General features: G+C 53.5%; 2 protein-coding genes across 2 annotated transcripts; one reads left to right on the top strand and one right to left on the bottom strand.

The window, feature by feature from the left end:
• The first annotated feature begins 12,207 nt into the window (after positions 1-12,207).
• Positions 12,208-18,712, top strand: LOC103637981 (formin-like protein 6). The gene is made up of 4 exons (XM_008660978.3): positions 12,208-12,613; positions 16,469-17,172; positions 17,501-17,722; positions 17,822-18,712. Exons 1-4 carry the CDS (start codon positions 12,223-12,225, stop codon positions 18,446-18,448), a joined length of 1,944 nt encoding a protein of 647 aa, XP_008659200.1. The 5' UTR covers positions 12,208-12,222; the 3' UTR covers positions 18,449-18,712.
• A 1,417-nt stretch (positions 18,713-20,129) lies between these two features.
• Positions 20,130-22,662, bottom strand: LOC100382657 (Cinnamoyl-CoA reductase 1). The gene is made up of 5 exons (NM_001175381.1): positions 22,356-22,662; positions 22,115-22,269; positions 21,171-21,359; positions 20,693-21,045; positions 20,130-20,555 (listed from the first exon to the last, which is right to left on the bottom strand). The coding sequence occupies exons 1-5, from the start codon at positions 22,495-22,497 to the stop codon at positions 20,372-20,374; spliced, it is 1,023 nt and encodes a 340-aa protein (NP_001168852.1). The 5' UTR covers positions 22,498-22,662; the 3' UTR covers positions 20,130-20,371.
• Between the last annotated feature and the right edge of the window lie 1,781 nt (positions 22,663-24,443).

The following is a 24,443-nucleotide window of genomic DNA, read 5'->3' as shown; positions in this document are numbered from 1 at the left end:
CCTCTTTTTGACGCGGTTATTACGGCGAAGGCGAAGCGTCGCGCGCTTCTCCCGCCAGAGGCGCCGCGTGTCCCGCCGCGGAGTTAATGCGACGGGGCGAGTGGTTGGTGGGGCGGCCGTTGCGCGTGCGCGATCCGTTCGAGGAACGGGTCACGGGTGCACCGTCTTCACGCCGTGGGAGGAGGCTCTCTTGCTGTCCCAGGATGAGACGTGAGCCTGGCTGACGACGTGTCTGCTGCGCCCGCCCGCCTGCCACCGCCATTACTGTCGGCCCACTTTCGGTCGCTTTGACCAACGCGCCAGGCTGGCGCTGCTGGGTCGCGTGCCGGGTCGCCTCGAGTCGCGGCATAGGCTCCGCCACCGAAGAGGCGCGACAGTGGCACAAGTGGCGGTGCGGTCGCTTGCATGCAGCAACTGGCGCGCCAGTTGCTTGACGCGTGGGCCTGGGCTTCCAAGCTGGCGTGTCAGAAGTCGGAGAAGTGCGTCCACCTGGCGCGGTTGCATGCCGTCTGCATGGCTGCTCGCCCCTTCCGCCCGTTGGTCTGGGCAAAAGTGGGGGGTCACTCGTAACCGCTGGGCGGTCGTGCGCACCACGTGCGGCGGTTTGGCTTCTTCTGCCCTGAGCCGGTTTGCATGACATGCGGGACCCAGCCCCCGAGTCGCAGGGGAGGGCCTTGGAGCGCGTTGGAGAAGACTCAGCCCGTGGCGTCTGGGGGCGCACGTAGGGAGAGTTGCCTTTAAAAGGAGGGAGACTCCTTTCAGAAGGCAACCATGTCTTCTTCCTCCCTTATGCGTCGTGTCTTTCCATCTTCCAAGCCCCCGGATGGGGGGTATCCGCCGCCTTTCCGCCTCCTCGTTGGAGGAACGCAACCCCATGGGAGTTGGTACCTCTCAGCCATCGTTCGGCTTCAAGGATTTTCATCATGCAGCCCGGCTGCTCCCCTCCACCGGCGGTCACCCGAGATGGTGACCTCCGGCTTGATGGTGGGGGAAAGCGAGCCGGGCTGCGGCCTCTGCCCCTCCCTCAGCCCCAAGGATTTTCATCACCAGGGCTGGGGAGGGGAGTGCGCCGAGTTGAGGTCGGCCCCCGCGTGGGCGGCGACCCGCTCCTTCACTCAGTGACGGGGGGGGGGGAGGAGCGGTTGTTGTCCGTGGCGCTGGCAGCTGCAGCGTGCCCGGTCTTCAGACGCGAGTGGCTTCGGAGCCGCTCGCGGCGCCGGCGTCCGCCACGGCAGCTGGAAGAGGTTCTTCCGCCGACGCGATAGCCGGGGCCGGCCACGGACTGACCTCCAACTCTACGGCCTTCTGTCCGTCCTTGCCTCACGAGTTTTGTCGTGGGCGGGGGCCTCCTGGCAGCAGCATCCGCCCTAGGGTCAGTGCTGCCGCTGTTCGACCCCCCGGAGCAGAAGTCGTCGTCGTCGCCGCTGCTGGAGCAGGTGACGGCGCGCCGTTCGTCAGCCTTCCGTTGCTCCGCAGGCCTTCCCCCTCGGAGTGGGGTTGTTCGTACCTGCGGAGGGGGAACCGGAGTTCCGTTTGTAATGGCATCTCGAATGCCGGTGTGTTTGTTCATTGCGGCTGTCGGGGCCTGAACATGTATGTAATTTCGGCACGGAGCCGTGTTTTTTCCTCATTTTCGAGCACTAAGTCTCGCCTGTTGATTATCTGAACCGCTTTACCAAGCATGAGTCGCCCCGTGTCAAGGTGACGAGTGAGGTATCCGTATCCCGGAGGCGTAGGAATCCCTCGGCCCGTTCGGCCTTGTTGTCTGGGGCTCCTCTAGCTTAGTTAAAGAGACCCCTCGGCCGCCCTTCGATGAGCTGAGGCCAGGGGTAGCGATATCAGTATGAACAGAGGCGGAGTTGGCTCGAGAATGGGAACCTGGTTGGCCGGAGCCTAGCCGTGTTGTCCGTCAGCGGAGCCAACGCCAAAGTCGATCAGCCGAGGCCTCGGGTCGGGCTGGCGCCCTTGGAAGCCGGTTGGCCGAGGCCCCAGGGGTAACCGGCCGAGCCGCCTGCTCGGGCCGGATTCCCGGAGGAGTCCCTGGACCGCGTCGCCGTCCGAGGCTGGGTCGGACTTTGCTGAAGACGTCGTCGATGCCGAGGGTGCTACGGCTCCCTTCAGCGTGAAGACCCGAGCCTGCAGGATCAGATCGTCTTGTAGCGTGTGCCTTCTGCGGCTGCCGAGGCCAGAAAACACACCCTCGCCGTGCTTGCGAAGCTGCGTCTTTTTTCCTCTTGTTTCGAGCATCTGGACTCTGTCGGTAACAGGGATGTTTGTGTGAGCGAGAGTTGCTTCTCGCGGAAGGGACGAGTGAGGTATCCGTATCCCAGAGGCGTGGGAATCCCTCGGCTCGGTCGGCCTTGCCGCTTACGCGTACTTTCACCCGTTCATGAGGCCCTGTCCCCGACTTAGTCGAGAAAGCTTGAAGGACTGCTTCGGCAGGAGAGCTTCCGAACGTGAAGACTTGTTCGGTCCACGGAGTCGCTTTATCCGAGCGCGAGTTACTTATCGCAGAAGGTGATGAGTGAGGTATCCGTATCCCGGAGGCGTAGGAGTCCCTCGGCTCGGTCAGCCTTGGCTGCTTACGTGTACTCCGTCGTTTCCAGGATCCGCTTTCCGAAGTAGTCAAGAAGCACAAAAGTAATCCTGCTAAAAAGAGATCCTTTTTCGAGGAAAAATTCGACGCAGAGGGGGTCTCCCCCCTTTTAGCCCCCGAGGGAGGGTCGGGCTTTGCCGAGGCTAGGCCGACCCTTCCTTGACGACTAAACTTTGCGTAGGTGCGAGGTATATGAACAACTTGGAAACATCTTAAGGGTAGAAGCGACGTAGCTGTTTGATGTTCCAAGCGTTGTCGTAGATCTCGCCTTGATTGTTGGCCAGCTTGTATGTTCCGGGCTTCAGAATTTTGGCGATGACGAATGGCCCTTCCCAGGGGGGCGTGAGCTTGTGCCTCCCTCGGGCGTCTTGCCGCAGCCGAAGCACCAGATCGCCCACCTGGAGGTCTCGGGACCGGACCCCTCGGGCGTGGTAGCGTCGCAGGGACTGCTGGTACCGCGCCGAGTGTAGTAAGGCCCTGTCCCGAGCCTCCTCCAGCTGGTCCAGCGATTCTTCTCGGCTAGCTTGGTTGCTTTGATCGGTGTAGGCCCTCGTCCTCGGGGAGCCGTATTCCAGGTCAGTGGGCAAGATAGCTTCAGCCTCGTAGACCAGGAAAAACGGCGTGAAACCCGTGGCGCGACTCGGCGTCGTCCTTAGGCTCCAGACCACCGAGGGGAGTTCCTTCATCCACCGCTTGCCGAACTTGTTGAGGTCGTTGTAGATCCGAGGCTTGAGCCCTTGTAGAATCATGCCGTTGGCACGCTCTACTTGCCCATTCGACATGGGATGAGCCACGGCGGCCCAGTCCACCCGGATATGGTGATCATCGCAAAAATCCAAGAATTTTTTGCCGGTGAACTGGGTGCCGTTGTCGGTGATGATGGAGTTCGGGACCCCGAAGCGATGGATGATGTTGGTGAAGAATGCCACCGCCTGCTCGGACCTGATGCTGTTCAGAGGTCGGACCTCGATCCACTTGGAGAATTTGTCGATGGCGACCAGCAGGTGCGTGTAGCCCCCGGGCGCCTTCTGCAAGGGACCGACGAGGTCCAGACCCCATACGGCGAAGGGCCAGGTGATGGGTATCGTCTGCAGAGCCTGAGCGGGCAGGTGGGTCTGCTTCGCATAGAATTGGCACCCTTCGCAGGTGCGGACAATTCTAGTGGCGTCAGCCACCGCCGTTGGCCAGTAGAAGCCTTGCCGGAAAGCATTCCCGACAAGGGCTCGGGGCGCCGCGTGGTGGCCGCAAGCCCCCGAGTGTATTTCTTGCAGCAGTTCCCGACCTTCGGCGATGGAGATGCATCGCTGGAGGATGCCCGAGGGGCTGCGATGGTAGAGCTCCTCTTCATCGCCCAGCAAGACGAACGACTTGGCGTGTCGCGCTACCCGCCGAGCCTCGACTTGGTCGGGGGGTAGCTCTCCTCGATGGAGATATTGCAGGTACGGGGCCTGCCAATCTCGATCAGGCGTGGCCCCGCTCTGCTCTTCCTCGACGTCCAGTGCCTCGCCCTCGGGGGCCGAGGGTACCTCGGGCTGAGCCGAGGGTGCCTCGGGCCGAGCTGAGGGCGCCTCGGCTTGAGCCGAGGGTGCCTCGGGCTCGGGCGCGTCGTCGATCTTGACAGAGGGTCGATGCAGATCCCGGGAGAAGACGTCCGGGGGGACCGTCGTTCGCCCCGAGGCTATTTTAGCCAGCTCGTCTGCGGTTTCGTTGTAGCGCCGAGCGATGTGGTTGAGCTCGAGCCCGAAGAACTTGTCTTCCAGGCGCCGAACCTCGTCGCAGTAGGCCTCCATCTTCGGGTCGCGGCAGTGGGAGTTCTTCATGACTTGGTCGATGACGAGCTGCGAATCGCCGCGGGCGTCGAGGCGTCTGACCCCTAGCTCGATGGCGATCCGCAACCCGTTGACCAGAGCTTCGTACTCGGCCACATTGTTGGACGCCGGGAAATGGAGGCGCAGCACGTAGCGCAGGTGCTTTCCAAGGGGCGAGATGAAGAGCAGGCCCGCGCCGGCTCCTGTCTTCATCAGTGACCCGTCGAAAAACATGGTCCAGAGCTCCGGTTGGATCGGAGCCGTCGGCAACTGGGTGTCAACCCATTCGGCCACGAAGTTCGCCAACACCTGGGACTTGATGGTCTTCCGAGGGGCGAACGAGATCGTTTCGCCCATGATTTCCACCGCCCACTTTGCGATCCTGCCCGAGGCCTCTCGACACTGGATGATCTCCCCCAGGCCTTGTTTGGATAAAGAGGGATTGAAGTGGATCGAAGTGTATTTTAGGGATTGGAAGAGAAATTAATTCATATTACACTTCAATACACCTTATACCACCTCAATCCACTCCAATCCAAGATTACCCAAACAAGCCCCCAGGGGGAAGGATGACACCACAGTTACCGGATGAGACTCGAAGTAGTGTCGCAGCTTCCGCCTTGTCAGGATCACAGCATATAGCAGCTTTTGAACTTGTGGGTAGCGGATCTTGGTCTCGGACAGCACTTCGCTGACGAAGTAGACCGACCTCTGAACGGGCAATGCATGCCCTTCCTCTTGCCTCTCGACCACAATCGCGGCGCTAACCACCTGAGTGGTCGCGGCGACGTAGACCAAGAGGGCTTCTCCATCCGCCGGGGGCACCAAGATAGGCGCCTTCGTAAGGAGCGCCTTCAGGTTGCCGAGGGCTTCCTCGGCCTCAGGGGTCCAAGCGAAACACTCGGCCTTCCTTAAGAGGCGGTACAGAGGCAGACCTCTTTCGCCGAGGCGTGAGATGAAGCGGCTTAGGGCCGCGAGGCATCCCATGACCCTCTGTATACCTTTTAAGTCCTTGATGGGCCCCATGCTGGTGATGGTCACGATCTTCTCCGGGTTGGCTTCAATGCCTCGCTCGGAGACGATGAACCCTAGGAGCATGCCTCGGGGCACCCCGAAGACACACTTCTCAGGATTGAGCTTGACTCCTTTCGCCTTGAGACATCGGAATGTCACTTCAAGGTCGGAGAGGAGGTCGGAAGCCTTCCTTGTCTTGACTACGATGTCATCGACGTAGGCCTCGACTGTGCGACCGATGTGTTCGCCGAACACATGGTTCATGCATCGCTGGTACGTCGCGCCCGCATTCCTCAAACCGAACGGCATGGTGACATAGCAGTACATGCCGAACGGCGTGATGAAAGAAGTCGCGAGCTGGTCGGACTCTTTCATCCGGATCTGGTGATACCCTGAGTAGGCATCGAGGAAGGACAGGGTTTCGCACTCAGCGGTGGAATCCACGATTTGATCGATGCGAGGCAGAGGGTAGGGAACCTTTGGACATGCTTTGTTGAGACCAGTGTAGTCTACACACATCCGCCATTTCCCCCATTTCTTCCTCACAAGCACAGGGTTGGCAAGCCATTCGGGATGGAATACCTCTTTGATGAACCCTGCTGCCATTAGCTTGTGGATCTCTTCGCCAATCACTCTGCGCTTCTCCTCGTCGAATCGGCGCAGAGACTGCCTGACGGGTCGGGCTTCGGCCCGAATATCCAGCGAGTGCTCGGCGACATCCCTCGGTATGCCGGGCATGTCCGAGGGACTCCACGCAAAGACGTCGGCGTTTGCGCGGAGAAAGTCGACGAGCAATGCTTCCTATTTGGGGTCGAGCCCGGAACCGATCCGGACCTGCTTGGTGGTGTCGCCACTGGGGTCAAGAGGGACGGCCTTAACCGTCTCTGCTGGCTCGAAGTTGCCGGCATGGCGCTTCACGTCTGGCACCTCCTTGGAGAGGTTCTCCAGGTCAGCGATGAGGGCCTCGGACTCGGCGAGGGCCTCGGCGTACTCCACGCACTCCACGTCGCATTCGAACGCGTGTTTGTACGTGGGGCCGATGGTGATGACCCCGTTGGGGCCCGGCATCTTGAGCTTCAGGTAGGTGTAGTTGGGGACGGCCATGAACTTCGCGTAGCATGGCCTCCCTAGTACGGCGTGGTAGGTTCCTCGGAACCCGACCACCTCGAACGTCAGGGTCTCCCTTCGGAAGTTGGAGGGCGTCCCGAAGCAGACGGGGAGGTCGAGTCGCCCGAGGGGCTGGACGCGCTTCCCAGGGATGATCCCGTGGAAGGGCGCAGCGCCTGCTCGGACGGAGGACAGATCGATGCGCAGGAGCTTGAGGGTCTCGGCGTAGATGATGTTGAGGCAGCTGCCCCCATCCATCAGGACCTTGGTGAGCCTGACATTGCCGACAACGGGGTCGACGACGAGCGGGTATTTCCCCGGGCTCGGCACATGGTCGGGGTGGTCGGCCTGGTCGAAGGTGATGGGCTTGTCGGACCAGTCTAGGTAGACTGGCGCCGCCACCTTCACCGAGCAGACCTACCGGCGCTCTTGCTTGCGATGCCGAGCCGAGGCATTCGCCGCATGCCCTCCATAGATCATGAAGCAGTCGCGGACCTCGGGGAACTCTCCTGCTTGGTGATCTTCGTTCTTGTCGTCGTCGCGGGCCCTGCCACCCTCGGCGGGTGGCCCGACCCTGTGGAAGTGACGCCGAAGCATAACACACTCCTCGAGGGTGTGCTTGACAGGCCCCTGATGGTAGGGGCACGGCTCCTTGAGCATCTTGTCGAAGAGGTTTGCACCTCCGGGGGGCTTCCGAGGGTTCTTGTACTCGGCGGCGGCGACAAGGTCCGCGTCAGCGGCGTCGCGTTTCGATTGCGACTTCTTCTTGCCTTTCTTCTTGGCGCCGCGCGGAGCAGACGCCTCGGGAGCCTCTTCCGATGGGCGGCCCTAGGGCTGCTTGTCCTTTCGGAAGATAGCCTCGACCGCCTCCTGGCCAGAGGCGAACTTGGTGGCGATGTCCATCAGCTCGCTCGCCCTGGTGGGGGTCTTGCGACCCAGCTTGCTCACCAGGTCGCGGCAAGTGGTGCCGGCGAGGAACGCGCCGATGACATCCGAGTCGGTGATGTTGGGCAGCTCGGTGCGCTGCTTCGAGAATCACCGGATGTAGTCCCGGAGCGACTCCCCCGGCTGTTGCCGGCAGCTTCGAAGGTCCCAGGAATTCCCGGGGCGCACGTATGTGCCCTGGAAATTGCCAGCGAAGGCTTGGACCAAGTCGTCCCAGTTGGAGATCTGCCCCAGAGGCAGGTGCTCCAACCAGGCGCGAGCAGTGTCGGAGAGGAACAGGGGGAGGTTACGGATGATGAGGTTATCGTCGTCCGTCCCACCCAGTTGGAAGGCAAGGCGGTAGTCCGCGAGCCACAGTTCCGGTCTCGTTTCCCCCGAGTACTTCGTGATAGTAGTCGGGGGTCGGAACCGGGTCGGGAATGCCGCCCGTCGGATGGCCCGACTGAAGGCCTGCGGACCGGGTGGTTCGGGCGAGGGACTCCGATCCTCCCCGCTGTCGTAGCGCCCCCCACGCCTGGGGTGGTAGCCTCGGCGCACCCTTTCGTCGAGGTGGGCCCGACGGTCGCGTCGATGGTGCTCGTTGCCGAGGTGGCCCGGGGCCGCAGGCGCGGTGTTGCGCGTGCGCCCGGTGTAGACCGAGGCTTCCCGCATGAATCGGGAAGCCGCGGCATGAGGTTCCGAGGGATATCCTTGCCTTCGGGAGGCAGTGCTCTCGGCCCGTCGGGCCGCAGCGCCTTCCAGGAGATTCTTGAGCTCTCCCTGGATTCGCCGACCCTCGGTGGTTGATGGCTCCGGCATCGCGCGGAGGAGCATCGCTGCGGCTGCCAGGTTCTGACCAACCCCGCTGGATGCGGGCGACGGCCTGACCCTGACATCGTTGGCGACGCGGTGCTGGAGACCTTGGGGCAGGTGACGTATTTCTCCGGCCAAGGGTTGGCCCGCCCATACCTGCCCGACGTCCCGACGGATCGGCTCAAGCGCTCCTGTTCCCTCGTTGAGCCTGGCCTGCGCCTCGCGGACTTGCTCGAGTTGTGGGTCGTAACCCCCCGCCGGAGCGGGGACCACAGCTAGCTCCCGTGGGATGTCGGCGCGAGGCACCGGCCTAGGAAGATCACCGTCCTCTGGCATGCCGAGATGGTTGCCTTCGGAGGGATCCCCTAGCTCGATGTGGAAACATTCGCGGCTTGGGCCGCAGCTCTCGTCGCCAAGGCTGCGGCTTCCGTCGGAACAGTCGGATAGGTAGTAGTCACATGCGGTCATGAAGTCCCGCATGGCACTGGGGTTGCCAAGTCCGGAGAAATCCCAATAGACGCTGGGATCGTCATCTTCCTCAGACCCAGAGGGCCCGTAGGTCGAGACGTCCGTCAGCCGGTCCCAAGGTGACCGTATACGAAACCCCAGTGGGGTTGCACTCGCCTCAATGAGAGCGCCCGCCAAAGCGAGGTCGTTTGGCGGGTTGAGGCCGAGTCGAAATGACGTAAGATGGGAGTTAGTCGGTACCTTTTGGTCGACGAGGAGCGACGTAGTCACATCGGGGACTGGTTGCACCGTCATCTCAGGTACGAGGGTGACGTCCTGCAGGCTTTCCGCGAGCGCGCCGGCGTCGTCTTCTTGCTCGGGGTCAGCGTGTCGCGGGGGGACGGCGCTTGCCTTCGTCTTGAACGCGAGGTCGACGTCCGGCGTGCCTTCCGTCGGGGCGTCGGGGGCGTCGATTCGCTCGACGGCCAACGAAGCGCGGCCTCCCGCTTGGCCTTGATGGCCCCGCCTCCTCCTCCGTTGGCGGGGGAGAGAACGGAGCGAGCTCGAATGTTGCTCTTCCACCACGCGGGGAAGATGTCGTCGATTCCGCCGCCGGCGGGCGGGTTGTCGGCCGCCATTGTCGTTGTCGCGCGGCGGTGGAAGAAGTATCATGTCGTAGCTGCCGTCGAAGGACATGAACTCAAGAGTCCCGAAACGAAGCACCGCCCCAGGCCGGAGAGGTTGCTGGAGACTGCCCATCTGGAGCTTGACGGGGAGCTGTTCGTCAGCACGCAGCAGGCCCCTACCCGGCGCGCCAACTGTCGGCGTTTCGAGATAGTGGGGTCCCAAAGCCGACGAGTGAGTGTGCTGCGTGCCCCAGCCCAGATGGGTCGAGCGCGTGGGCGAGCGCGAAGGGGGGAGAGGCGAGGTGGCCGGAGTCGAGCGTGAGAGAGGTGGAAGTCCCGCGGCCTTCGTGTTCGTCCCGCGCCCAGGTCGGGTGCGCTTGCAGTAGGGGGGTTACAAGCGTCCACGCGGGTGAGGGAAGCGAGCGGCCCCAAGAGAGCGCATGTCCCGTCCTCGGTCCCGCGCGGCCAACCTTTTCTAAGAAGGCCCTGGTCCTCCCTTTTATAGTCGTAAGGAGAGGATCCAGGTGTACAATGGGGGGTGTAGCAGAGTGCTACGTGTCTAGCGGAGAGAGAGCTAGCGCCCTAGGTACATGCCAATGTGGTAGCCGGAGAGGTCTTGGCACCTTGCTGGCGTGATGTCGTGGCTGTCGGAGGTGCGACGGAGCCTGGCGGAGGGACAGCTGTTGGAGCGGTCGAGTCCTTGCTGACGTCGCCCTGCTTCCGTAAGAGAGCTGGGGACCGCTGTCGTCACAGAGCTTGTGGAGCGCCATCATTGCCCATCCGGCGGGGCTGGCCGGATGGGACGCCGGTCTTGTTCTCCGTGACCCGAGTCGATTCGGGGTAGGACGATGATGGCACTTCCTGTTGACGTGGCGGGTCTGTGCCCTAGGCAGGGTGACGTGGGGGCTCCTCCGAAGCCGAGGTTGAGTCTGTCTTCTGTTGCCGAGGCCGAGTCCGAGCCATGGGGTCGGGCGAGGCGGAGGTCGTTCGGCCGAGGCCAGGGCGGAGTCCGAGCCCTGGGGTCGGGCGAGGCGGAGTTTCGTCGTCTTCCGGGTCTTAGCCCGAGTCCGAGCCCTGGGGTCGGGCGGAGCGGAGTTCGCCGTCTTCCGGGTCTTAGCCCGAGTCCGAGCCCTGGGGTCGGGCGGAGCGGAGTTCGCCGTCTTCCGGGTCTTAGCCCGAGTCCGAGCCCTGGGGTCGGGCGGAGCGGAGTTCGCCGTGGCGCCTTTGGCAAGGCCTGACTGTCTGTCAGACTCACTCTGTCGAGTGGCACCGCAGTCGGAGTGGCGCAGGCGGCGCTGTCCTTCTGTCAGACTGGTCAGTGGAGCGGTGGAGTGACGGCGGTCACGTCGGCTCTGCCGGGGGGGGGGGGGGGCGTGTCAGGATAAAGGTGTCAGGCCACCTTTGCGTTAAATGCTCCTGCAACTCGGTCAGTCGGTGTGGCGATTTAGTCAGGGTTGCTTCTGAGCGAAGCCAAGGCCTCGGGCGAGCCGGTGATGTGTCCGCCGTAAAAAGGGGGGCCTCGGGCGAGATGGAAGTCTCTCGAGGTCGGCTGCCCTTGGCCGAGGCTAGGCTCGGGTGAAGCGTGATCGAGTCACTCGTGTGGACTGATCCCTGACTTAATCGTACCCATCAGGCCTTTGCAGCTTTATGCTGATGGGGGTTACCAGCTGAGAATTAGGCGTCTTGAGGGTACCCCTAATTATGGTCCCCGACAAGGGCCTTCTTAAAAAAGGTTGGCCGCGCGGGGACGAGGACGGGGACAGGCGCTCTCTTGGGGCCGCTCGCTTCCCTCACCCGCGTGGACGCTTGTAACCCCCTACTGCAAGCGCACCCGACCTGGGCGCGGGATGAACACGAAGGCCGCGGGATTCCCACCTCTCTCTCGCCGGACTCCGGCCTCCTCGCTCCTTTCCCCCCTTCGCGCTCGCCCACGCGCTCGACCCATCTGGGCTGGGGCACGCGGCACACTCACTCGTCGGCTTAGGGACCCCCCGGTCTCGAAACGCCGACAAAAATGTTGTGGGAACTAAGTGGGTGTTCCGCAACAAACAAGACAAGTTCGAGGTGGTGACAAGAAACAAGACGAAACTTGTGGCAATAGTATATGCCCAAGTCATGTGTTTGGATTTTGAGGAAACTTTTGCTCTTATAACTATACTTGAGTCTATTCGCATACTATTAGTCTATGATGCTCATCATTGCTTTAAGCTTTATCAAATGAGCGTAAAGAGAGTTTGCAACCCCCTTTGAATTTGAGTTAGTAAATGTAGGGATGAAATTGAGTTTTGTAGTGAGTTTATAAATTTAAGGATCTATTTTACATAACTGTTAGAGAAGGCTTTTCAAGGCTTTTCCCCCGAAAACTTCTTAAATTTATATCTAGGGAGTTATTTACATAACTATTAGGGCTAGTTTGAAAACTATAAACCCGGAGAGGATTGGAGTGGCTATATTCCCCTTCTTATTCAATTTGAATAAGAAGGGGAATTTAGCCCCTCCAATCCCCTCCGGTTTTGTGATTGCCAAACTAGCCCTTAGAGATGCTTTTAGCTGTCTTACATCTACAATTACGGAACATTAGACCGTCTCACAAAAGAAGTAGCAACCTGTAGCGACAGCACAAAAAAAAATCACAGCCGAACGGCTTGATATAGTTTTATAGTCGGGAGGATAAAGTAGATAACTATTAATAAGTATCATACAAGAAGAAAATGGAGAAAAGAAAAAAACGATGAAAATACACAAGGAGATAAATGAAGGTGTTTGAATTTAAGATGAAAGAAGAATAATAAAATGCAATCAAAGTTCAAATTTTGAAACACGGTTCCAACTTTTGCTCTCTCTTTTTCAGAAGGGTAGGAAGCAGCCAGCCCGGGCCCGTTCCACGATGGAACCATTCGTCGCCGCGCAGGGGCTCGTGATCGTGCTACAGCGGTCGCACGCACGCGCCTACGACGACCCGTTAAACAAACCAAACGTCCAAACCACCAAAAACCTCCGAGAAAACAAATCCACCGGCGCGGAGTTGCCCTCCTTGCTGCCACCAGCACCACCTCCATCCGTCCCTCCTCCCCGATATATCGCCACCACCGGCTCTACTGCTCGTAACGTCTCCTCCCTGCCCGACTCCTCCTCCCCCACAAGGTTCGGCTACCCGGCGGGGCGGCGCGTTCTCTGTCCGGTTCCTGCGTCGGCGGCCGGGCGGATGTCCCTGTTCCGGCGGCTGTTTTACCGGCGGCCGCCCGATGGGCTCGTCGAGATCTCCGGCAACATCCTCGGTGCGTTCGCTTTCTTGGCCCAGTACTCGGTAATCTTGCTATTTTAGCTGGGTGCGTTTGTGCGAACCTGCTCGCTCGCGCTGGGCTTCTTTGTTGGACCTGTTCGTCGGGGGTTTCTTGGAAGTAACGCGTCCCGCGGCACCGAGAATCTTGCCCATACGACTCACTCGTACGCGCCGCTTCTCGCTTTACTCCCCATTTCTCGAGGGGTGGAGGGGGTGAATTATATTACGAAAACAAAGGGAAGGTGAGTTCGTGTTGATCTCGAGGCGCAGATTTGCTTGCACTTGCAGAGTGGGATAGCTTTGCCCAGACTTTGCGGCTTTGTGCCGGTGGGTTGGGTTTGTGTGTTGACTTCACGAAGGGTGCGGAAAGGCGATTCCTTAGTTGTTTCTAGATTATGAGCTTGACCAAAATAGGGACACGGGATTGACCCAGCGTAGTAGTTGGCTATCACGTTGCCAGTGTCTTTTTTTTTTTCAAAAAATAATAATAATGAAGTATCACGTCTTCGTTTTGGAGAGCGACTGTTTCCATTGTGGTGTTATTGTTTCTCGCTGTTAAGGGGATCTAGCATATAATATGACACAAATTTAATTTATTCATGCCTCGAGCATGGAATGGGATGCATCTTCTGATTTTTCAATTGGAGAATGGATGCGATCAGATGTACATTTGTTCATATATACATATATGGGAAATGGCAATCTTCAAAGCTTGAAGATCTCATGTTCAATGTTTTGGACATTGCGTAGCTTTTGACCTATTGATAGACAACACTTAGTTTAGAACGAGAAAATCAGATTTAATGACCTATAGTAGTGACAAAACTATAATCAATTTGACTTTATCCTCACAAGAGGAGAGGATAAACGAGTATGCTTGGATTGCAAGGTACCTGCTTGGATAGCAAGGTGGTACTTCAAGAGTATGTTGTCTCTCAACATAAGCTTGTGGTGGCAGTCTTTCGTTTTCAGGTGCGTGCCCGCAGTGATAAACAAGCCAAGATTACGAGAACAAAGTGGTGGAAACTGAAATGAGAGACATCAAAAGTCTTCAAGGAAAGAGCTGTCAAAGATGGCACTTGGAAGGATCAAGATGACACAAACAACATATGGAAGAAGATGACAACCTGCATTCAGAAGGTGGTCTCAAAGGTGCGTGGAGCAACCAAAAAGAGTGAAGTCGAAGCTAAAGATAGTCGATGGTGGAACGAGAAAGTCTAAAGGGATATTAAGGATAATAAATGATGTCGTAGACATTTGTACCTAGGGGTGGACCCAAGACAAAATATGACTGAGGGCATACTTGTAAGGACGAACACCAAAATACCAGAGCAGGGGCATTTAAATTGGACTGAGCAGGGGACCTCATGGTGAAAATCTAGACTCTAGTACTTAGAACAAAGAAATGAGCAGGGCATGTGCCCTCACTCGACCCTACTTGGGTCCGCCCTTGTTTTTGTACCATGACATGAGTATGTACAACGTAGAGAAGTACAAGTTAGCAAAGAAGACTGTAAAGTAAGCTGTAAGTGTGGCAAATGGTTGAGTACGAAGGAAGGAGAGAATGATATATATAGGATGGCTAGGGTTCGTGAGAGGAAGATAAGAGACTTCAACCAAGTTAAATGCATTAAGAATAAAACAGAGCATCTCTTAGTGAAGGAGTATGAGATCAGACATAGATGGCGAGAATATTTTGACAAATTATTCAATGGGGAGATTAAGGACGCAACCTTTCAGTTGAATGGCCCTTTTGATGACACCAATAGGCGCTTTATGTGTAGGATCCAAGAATCTGAGGTTAGAGAAGCATTGAAAAGGATGAAACAGGTACGACGATGGGCCCTGATGGTATCCCATTTGAGGCATGGAGATGCATCGGGGACATAGCCATAGTGGGCCTGTTTGTTTCGGCTTTTGGTCAGATTTTGGTCGTCAGAATCATCTTCTAGTAGTCAAATGTTTGTTTCTCGGTCTGCTTCTGTGAGAATCGTCCAAATCAACGTGAATGTATAATTCGCCGAGTCGTCGCGGCAGGATAAATCCCCTTCATCTTCCGCACGCAAGCCCCGTGATATCTAGATTCTCGTAACAGCTAGATTATCCAGGAATTCAAATTCTCAAAAAAGGTCTTCAGAAAAAAGTTGTCCCAAACATGCCCTATGCCTAACCAAGTTATCCAACCATATCTTCCGGTCAAAAAAGATGCCTAACTAGTGGAAGAGAAGTATATTGATACCAATCTACAAGAATAAGAGAGATATTCAAAGTTGGACTAATTACTGGAGAACTAAGTTGGTAAGCCATACTATGAAGATACGAGAGAGAGTTATCGAGCATGGTTTGAGAGAAATATCAATGATCTCTATGCACCAATTTGGTTTCATACCCGTAAGGTGAACCATGAAAGTCAGTTTCTTAATAAGACAAGTGATGGAGCAATATAGGGAGCAGAAGAGGATTTACACATGGTTTTCATTGACTTGGATAAGGCTTATGACAAAATACCAATGAATGTTACGTGGTGGTCTTTGGACAAACATAAAGTTCTAACGAAGTACGTTAGACTCATTAAATACATGTACAACAATCTTGCGACTAGTGTTCGAATAAGTGATGGAGACACGAACGACTTTCCGATTTTAATAGGACTATATTAAGGATCAGTTTTGAACCCCTGTCTCTTTGTGATGGATGAGGTCACAAAGGACATACAAGGGGATATCCCTTTGTGCATGCTTTTTTTGCGGACGATGTAGTGCTAGTTGAAGAAAGTCGGACATGATTAAATAGGAAAATAGAGTTGTGGTTGGAGACTCTTGAGTTCCAAAGGTTTTAGACTCAGTAGAACTAAAACCAAATATATGAGATGTGGTGTCGGCTCTACTACACATGAGGAATGAGATGTTAGTTTGGAAGGTCAAGTAGTGCCTAGTAAGGATACTTTCGGTATTTTGGATCAACGCTACAGAGAGACGAAAATATTGATGAAGATGTTAGCCATGGAATCAAAGTAGGGTGGATGAAGTAGCATCAAGCATATGACGTTCTATGTGATAAGAGGGTACCAGAGCAGAAGCTAAAGGCAGGTTTTATAAGACGACGATTAGACTTGCTATGTTGTATGGTGCATAATGTTGGCTTACGAAAAGACATGTTTAGCAGGTAATTGTTGAGAAAATACATACATTGTATTGGATTTATAGCCATATAATAAGGGTCGAGTCCGGAATGATGATATACGTGACATGCTATGGGTAGCACCAATTGAATAAAAAACTTGTATAACATCGGTTGAGATGATTTGGACATGTCTAACAAAGACCTCTAGAGACATGTAGTAGGATCATAAGACGTGATAGCAATGGGAAGAGAGACAAGGAAAGTCCGAAGTTGATATAAAAAGAGGTAGTAAAAGGAGACTTGAAAGGATATGTAATATACCCAAATATTTAGCCTTGAGTAGGAGTGCAAGGAAAACAACCATCCATGTGCCTGAAGTAACTCTAGTCTACCCCAATTTGCTTGGAACTAAAAGCCTTTGTTACTGTTAGTGATTCTAACTAAATCCCCCCCCCCCCCCACCCCACACACACACAAAATTTGTTTCCCCATTTGACATCAACTTGTGTACCTTCGGTAGTACCCACTAGGCTACTACATTTTCTTTCCTACGTATGCATTCATATTATTGGAGTCAAGGACACTTCAAATTGAAGGGAACTTTGTTCCAAACATGCTTATGGAAACATTCAACTGGCATGCTTTGTACATTGTTTATAACTCTAGTTTCTAATTAAAAAATGCTCTCTGTTTCTGATGCCGATTTGATTGCTTCCTTACTTTACAGTATTTGACCACTGTTACTCCACGGATTTGTTGGAAGAAGACGAGCTAATGCCATACATTGGAGGAATTTTAAAACAGCTACTTGGCCGCCACTCTATCGACTCATTCATGGTATTCAACTTTGAGGGAAGCAAGAAGGACAATCAAATTGCCAGCATTTTCTCATACTATGACATGTCTGTGATGGGTTACCCACGTAACTATGAAGGGTGCCCCTTGCTCACCATGGAGATGATTCACCATTTTCTGAGATCGAGTGAAAGCTGGCTCTCATTAAGCCAGGACAACTTTCTGCTAATACATGCAGAACATGGTGGATGGCCAATTCTTGCTTTTGCATTGGCAGCCTTATTGGTTTACCTCAAAAGGTATAATGATGAGAGGAAAGCTCTGGAGGCAGTCTGCAAACAGGCACCTGATGGGTTAGCTGAGTTTTTTTCACCACTGGACCCAGTGCCTTCTCAGCTGAGATATTTGAAGTATGTGTCAAAACGGCACAAATCACTAGAATCATGGCCTCCTGTTGACAGAATGCTGAATCTGAACTGTATAATAATCAGGAAGGTGCCAAATTTTGATGGGCAAGGGGGATGTAGACCAATATTCCGCATTTATGGCCTAGATCCCCTTGCACCTAATGACAGGGGTACTAAACTTCTCTTTTTGACCCCAAAGACAAGTGATTTTGTCCAGCTCTATACACAGGTATAATTTTTGTCATTATCGGATTGGTGTCTTACTGTATGTCTGTGATATTTCAGTGGTTCAATATTTAAAAATTGTACTGATCTATTTGAAATATACCTACAAGCTTACAGGTTGAATTCAATCCATTTTCTAGTAGATTATGAATAAGTCCAAACTTCAAAGCACTTAACCTTCATTGTTTATTTTATTTATATCAGGTTCCCATTTCCTTTTTCATTTCCATTTGGTACAGTAGGTGTATATTTGATTTAAATGTGTTTATTGGGTATCTTAAGATATCTTCAAGCTTGTTTGCATATTAAACTGTTCTCATTTGCAAATTCAGGAAGACTGTGAGATAATCAAGGTTAATGTTCATTGTCCTGTTCAAGGAGACATTGTGATTGAGTGTGTTAGTCTGGATGAGGACTTTGAACATGAAGTTATGATGTTCAGAGCCATGTTTAGCACAGCTTTTATTGAAGACAACTTGTTGGTACTTGATAGGAACGAGATTGATATTCTGTGGGACACAAAACACCGGTTTCCTGTGGACTTCAGAGTTGAGGTAATTGGATAATTTTTGCATTTTATTGTGTTAAATTGCCTGTGCCATTTCACCTTTGTATACAGTTACTTACACATAATGTTTTCCTGATAATTGTAGGTTATATTTTCTGATATGGAAATAGGCACAGCAGTTCACAAATCAGGGTTATCTAGCGAGGAGAAAGAAAGCCTTTCCAAGGTTGGTGATGCCTTCAGCCATCTGGAATGGTCAAGCAAAAGCGTTCACATCACAAACGAAGATTCAAAACAGAAGGGATTACAGACAGAACACGATGGCTTCGAAAAAATACCTCTAGAGGAAACAGGAACCAGCAGCGCATCAGCTGGAAACAGCAGCAGAACTGTCCAGATTCATCACATAGAACCTGCTGAAAACCATTCTTCTCTTGCCAGTGTGCATTCTTCTCCAGAACCTGAGGCTTCTGGTTCTGGACCGAACTTTCAAGGAGGTCAACTCTCCAATGATACATCTGCACAGGAGGAACACGAAGTGGATGACACCAAAGTCGAACCCAATCCAGAAATCCCCCGAGATGCAGAAGCTGGTGATGCTGATGCCGCCGCCACCGCCGCAGAATGGTCTGACAACAACTCGGATGTGTTCCTATCAGACACGCACACGCCCTCGAGCAGCACGCCGTCTAGTCCCCCAAAGTTCGACGAAGACATCCTGGAGGCTGGTATGGTTGGAACTCGATCACAGCTCACTGAACTGAAGATATAATGGGTCTCCTTTCTTCGACTGTAAATTGGGGCTCACCTGATCCATGGATGATGGAGCTGCCCACACACCCAAAACATGTACTTTCACAGATACGTTTACGCAACAACATGGGCAAATGATGGTAGTTCAGCCCCCCCCCCCCCCCCCCCCCCCCCCCCCCCAAATACTCATATATGTACAGCTGATATTCTCAAACATGTATAAAAAAGATTTGTGCAGATTTTTGTTGCTTACCGGAGTATTTCTATTGCACTCATTAATAGTAGCACCGATGAATTCTTGATAGATTTGTCCCGTGAAAACGAGCTGACGTGCTTGGCGTCTGACCACACCGCGCTGGTGTCCTTTTTAATCGGTCGAGTCGTCGAGCTCGTGGCGGCTGCGCTGGCAGGATTTCCTCATCATGAGCACGGGCCCACAAAGGCCCAACGACGAAATAACCATGGGCCACGTCCGCGCTGGGCTATAAAAAGAGCACCTCCTCCAAACGATAACGTGAAGTCCCCTTTCAAGTTTCAAAAGTGAATTTTTTTTCTTTCGATTTTCTGTGTTTTTTATGTGAAAATAAAATTTTCTGTATTTTTTTTTCTGAAATTTCTGCATTCTAAGAAGTACTCCAAGGGAGCAAGACATATAGTACATCCGTTCTTAAATATATGATACCGTTGGCTTTTTTGAAACTTTAACCAGTCGTTTTATTAAAAAATTGTAAATTATCATTTATTTTATTATGATTTGTTTTATCGTTTAAGATTGTTTGGAATATGACTTGAAAATTTACATTTTCGAATAAATATTTTGAATAAAACGGGTGGTTAAAGTTTTTTTTAAAAAATAACGACGTCATATATTTAAGAACGGAGGGAGTACCGTGTACGAGCATAAATAGCTCCAACAATAACTTAGCTAGTTCAAAGTACTTTATTTTATATTTTAATAAGGAAAAGAGAAAATATAGTTTTGAACTAAAATAATATCATATATTTATTTAAATTTATATAAATTTATTGTTTTAAAAAATAATACTAACTTGTAACTAGCCTTTTACTGTCACCGATGCCCTAATGGTTTGTGACAAGTCTCGTTTACCGACGCCGTTCACCAATTCTTTAGACGAATGAAGTAACCAGTAATCCGTACACGTATACTGAAATCCACGACAGTTTGAGCCTTTGAAGGCACAGCTAGAGCCTAGAGGCTGATCAAGAAGCTTGTGACATGCATGGATCTGCAGGATTTGTTCAATCTATAGATAGATTCTGTCTTACCAGGCAGTATGCCATGTGAATAGTCTTGCTATGGCCGGTATGCCATGTCTAATATTGATGAAGTCGTCGTCAGTCGTCACCAACTCACCAACGAAGAATAATACTTTCAAATTCTAAAATAAAATTTAAAAGTTTAAACATCCTGTCAAGTCGAAAAGGCGACCAGATAAACTTGAGTGAGTATGTTCTACCACAATAAGCCTAAACACCGAGGCATGCTCATCAATTCAGTTCGCGTTTTGTAGTTATTGTTCACCACAACGAAAAATAATGCCATGTGTAGGAAATTCCCCCAAAACTAATGCTAATATAGTTTAGGCATTCCAAGAAGCACTCTCGTTTCTGTGTTTGTTTTTTTCAGACAATTGTCACCGGCAAGAAGCCCGGTGAACCATACATAGCCACAAAAACGTAGGACGACGATACTCCATATATTTATTATTAGGAGATTGTCACACATGATATAGCAACATATAAAAAGTCGCATCGATATAGTTACTGCTGCACTCTTCTGACACTCTTACGCCCACAACGAGTAGCACACACTCCACATTCTATCTCTAGCGGCAGAATGATCGAAGCAGCGACTGTTATAATAGCGGTTTGCGTGCCAAACATGTTTCTTCGTTGGTTCTGGGCCAGCTCATCAGCTAGCTCAGGCGTCCGGTGACGCCGGCGTTGGGGCGGGGACAGGGAGAGGGAGGATGCCCTTCTCCTGGAAGCACACGACGGTGTCGTACAGCGCCTGCGCCGCCGGGGTGAACTCCAGGCCCAGCTCCCTCAGCCGCTGGTTGGAGATCTTGTACGGCTGCTTCCTCGGGTTCACCTCGTCAGAGCACCTGCCGCCCCGCCATGCAATTAATCCAGGGAACCACAAAAGTTATCAATGGTGGTTTCGAATTCTGAAACGCGAAAGAAATACACAGAGAGAGACACACGCGTGCCAGCCAGCCAGCCAGCTTCGACGGACACTGACCTCTCCGGGACGGGGTAGCCCGGGAAGGACTTGCGGAGGGTGCGGACGACGTCCTCGCGGTGGAGCACGGCGTCGGCGCAGATGTAGCGGCCGGCGGCGCGGGGCGCCTCGAAGACGCGGACGTGCGCGTCGGCGGCGTCGCGGACGTGCACGTACGCCTGCACCGCGTTGGCGTACGTCTTGGCGGACCCGTTCAGGTACTTGAGCACGTGCATCAGGCTGGCGTTCACCGACGGCTGCAGCGCCGGGCCCTGCACCAGCACCGGCACCACCACCACCAGGTCCACCCCGCGCGCCGCCGCCGCCTCCCACGCCGCCCGCTCCGCCGCAGCCTTGCCGTAGCAGTACCAGTTCTGCACACGCATGTAGATGTAGCGAGCGAGGGGCGGCATGTGCAACCAGCAGGAGAAGAGAACACTCAATGCAAGCGCGCGCGGCGCACGAGCGTACGACGACGAGGACGACTGCACGTACGTACCTTGGTCTTCTTGCAGAAGTCGAGGTCGCTCCAGCACGACTCGTCGACGACGGCGTCCGGCTCGCGGCGGGGGTCCATGGCCACCGCGCCGATCGACGACGTCAGGACGACGCGGCGGACCGTGCCGGACTCGGCCGCCGCGTCGATGACGTACCGCGTCCCCCGCACCGCCGGCTCCACCATCTCCTCCTGCATGCCATGCAACCGGAAAATGAAACCGCCGGCCGCTATGACCAATTAATGACTCGTCTGAGCTGCCCATGCACGCCAGCTGCCGGCCAGCTAGCCGTGCCGTTACCGACTTGCCGTGTGAGTAAACAAAACGCGCGCGGCGAGGACGCAAGCAAAAGCCACTGACGAGTGGGCCTAATCGCAAACGGTCGTCCCACTCCCATCTGCCTCCAGAAGGTGGATTTCGCGCATGCATTTATTTATTACGCAATCCTTTTAATTTGTACCATCTCACAAACACTCTGCTACCTTTATTACTACACAAACGTATCTCTTGCTCATAAAACCACTTTCATGAAATATGTACAAAATCAATCTGGACCTTTCGTCCAAACACACTTAGATTGATGTGTTTTATGGGGAAAAAAATTATCTTCCACGATCCGTTACCTCGCATATACGTAGCTACATATTTGAAGAAAAAAATTCGCATGTTCTGCTAAAAAGTTTCGGACGAAGGGTTTTAGACCGATTTCATGCAGCGTTTATTACTATTTTTGAAAACAATTCAGCCAGTGATCGCGGTTACCAAAGTTAGCCGTTTGCTGGTCCCTACTACTGCGGCAGCAGTAGAGGAGAAACGACGTCACCGTACAGGCCACAGGAGAAACGTGACATACGTACCGTGACAACGTGACCGACCGATCGATCCCTATCCGTGTATTCGACCAAGCACCAGAGAGCAGTAGTATAGGTTACGCGGGCGTCCGTACCGGGTCGTCGGTGACCGGCGACGCGGCGTGGAAGACGCCGTGGCAGCCGGCGACGGCCGCCCGCAGCGCGCCGTAGTCGAGCAGGTCGGCCTTGCACAGCGCCAGCCGCTCCGCCGCGCCGGGGAGCGCCAGCAGGTGCGCGTTCTTCGCGTCGTCTGCCTCCAACGACCACCCAGCGGCCTGTCAGCAGCAACAACAATAACGACCGGCGCGCCGGACGACAGATCTACGACGACGTTACCAGGGTTGCGCACGGTGCCGCGGACGGCGTAGCCCCGCTCGAGCAGGAGCTTGACGATCCACGACCCGACGTAGCCGCCGGCGCCGGTCACGCACACCGTCTGCCCGCGCCCCGGCGCCGCCGCGTCGTCGCCGACGGTCATGTCGTCTTCGTCTTCGTCTTCGTCGCCGCCGCCGCCGCCGCCGCCGCGCGTGGGTACCGTGTCGCTGTTATTACTTACCACCAGCAGGCACAGGCAGAGGCGAGAAAGAAACTAGACCCCACCACCAAGCGAGGGCCGGCGGCTCTGCCTGTGTCGTCCTGCCCGGGTCTCTTTTGTGTGTTTGGTGGTGGGGTGGCCTATTTATAGGAGAGGCCCGGGAGGTTTGTGTGTGTTTGGTAAGACCTCGACACCTCGTGTCTGTCTGTCTGTCTGTGTGTCTCGGCCAAGAGAGTTGGTAGCGCACTAGCGCTAGTATCTAGCTTAGCGTCACACCGTGACACCGTCACGAGATTCACGCGGTCTGCACTCTCTGCTCACTCAAGATCAGATGCCATCACGCCACCGCGGTGCGGCGACAGGGTACCTGCCTGTCGACAGTGTCGAGCGCAGGTGCGCTTTTGGTACAAGGATTTTGTTTTAGCGATCCGGAGGGGAGCAGGAGAGCTTGGAAAAATGGGAACGAAACGAGGAGGAGAGGCGAGGGCGTGATCTTGATTCAGATAGTTCGAGTGTTTTAGTACAGAATTCTGTTCATGTCCTTCCCCTACACTCAGATGCTACTTGACCCATTCTGGGTCGGTGGTTCTCGCATTGGGCCGTAGCAGTCCCTTGGGCCTCGTCGCGACGTGCTGGGCTGGGCTGGGCTCCGCCGTCCGCTGCTTCCTCTCCCACTTCCTGTTCCTCGTCAGTTGCCGCTGGCACAGTAATGTAGTGTAGTTGCTGACAACAATGCAGCAGTCACTAAGAGCATCTCCAACAATGCCTCAAACTAGTGCCTCAAATTGAAATATAGGGCTCTACACAGGAAAAATCACTCCAACAGTGCCTCAATTCAACAATTTTTTTAAAAAAACTATAGGGCACCCTCTCAAGTGCCTCAAATATACTACACCGTAGTGGTCTGCCCTATAATCTAGATTTGGGGCTTTACTGTTGGAGCGAGGTGTTTTGTTGGTGCCCTAAATTCTATAAAATTTACTTATTTTAAAATTATAAGTCATTTTTATAGGTCACCTTGTTGGAGATGCTCTAAGAGCATCTCCAACAACGTGACATATAAAAATGCCCTATAATTTAAAAATAAGTATATTTTATAGAATTTAGGGCACCAACAAAATACCTCGCTCCAATAGTAAAGCCTCAAATCTAGATTATAGGGCAGCCCACTACGGTGTAGTATATTTGAGTCACTTGAGAGGGTGCCCTATAGTTTTTTGACAAAAATTTATGAAATAGGGCACTGCTGGAGTAGTTTATCCTGTGTAGAGCCTCATATTTCAATTTAAGGCACTAGTTTGAGTCATTGTTGGAGATGCTCTAAGGGCCCCTTCGGTTGACAGGGAATACAAGGCTGGAACTGTTCCGACCCTTTCTCTAATTTGTATAAGTTTTGATCAACAGGAACGATTCTTGGTGCATTCCTGCAGAAACGAACAGGCCCTAAAGAGTATTATTTACAAACGGATCTCATGAAACAAAGGAGACAGAGAAGAGATCGAAAGAAAAAAAAATACACAACTTCAACCCAAGCAAATTCCTTGCCGAAGATCCTCTTACGACTTTGAACCGATAGAGGAACACATCTGAAAATTGCATCATTCCTCACTGGCCAGATCGAACAGCACATGGTGACTATCGCTTCCATGAAGAAAGAAAGGTAGCTGCAGAAGCACTCTGAAACTGTCCAGTGTAGCAAAGGTTTCGTGCGTGCGGTGTACAGATACTGGCTTTCATACCCAAGCCGTATCTTATACTGGTTCTATCTCTTTCTTCTTTATATATAGTTTTTTTTTAACAGAAAGGTGATTCCCCCCTATTTCATTAAGAAATAGGACCACGGTTTTAACAACATTCAAACGAAAAAACTACTTATTACACCACTTAGC

This window comes from Zea mays, chromosome 9, assembly GCF_902167145.1.
Source record: "Zea mays cultivar B73 chromosome 9, Zm-B73-REFERENCE-NAM-5.0, whole genome shotgun sequence".
NCBI classification, from domain to species: domain Eukaryota; kingdom Viridiplantae; phylum Streptophyta; class Magnoliopsida; order Poales; family Poaceae; genus Zea; species Zea mays.
Note: the sequence above shows the minus strand (reverse complement) of the source record. Positions and strands in the feature narration are given on the sequence as shown.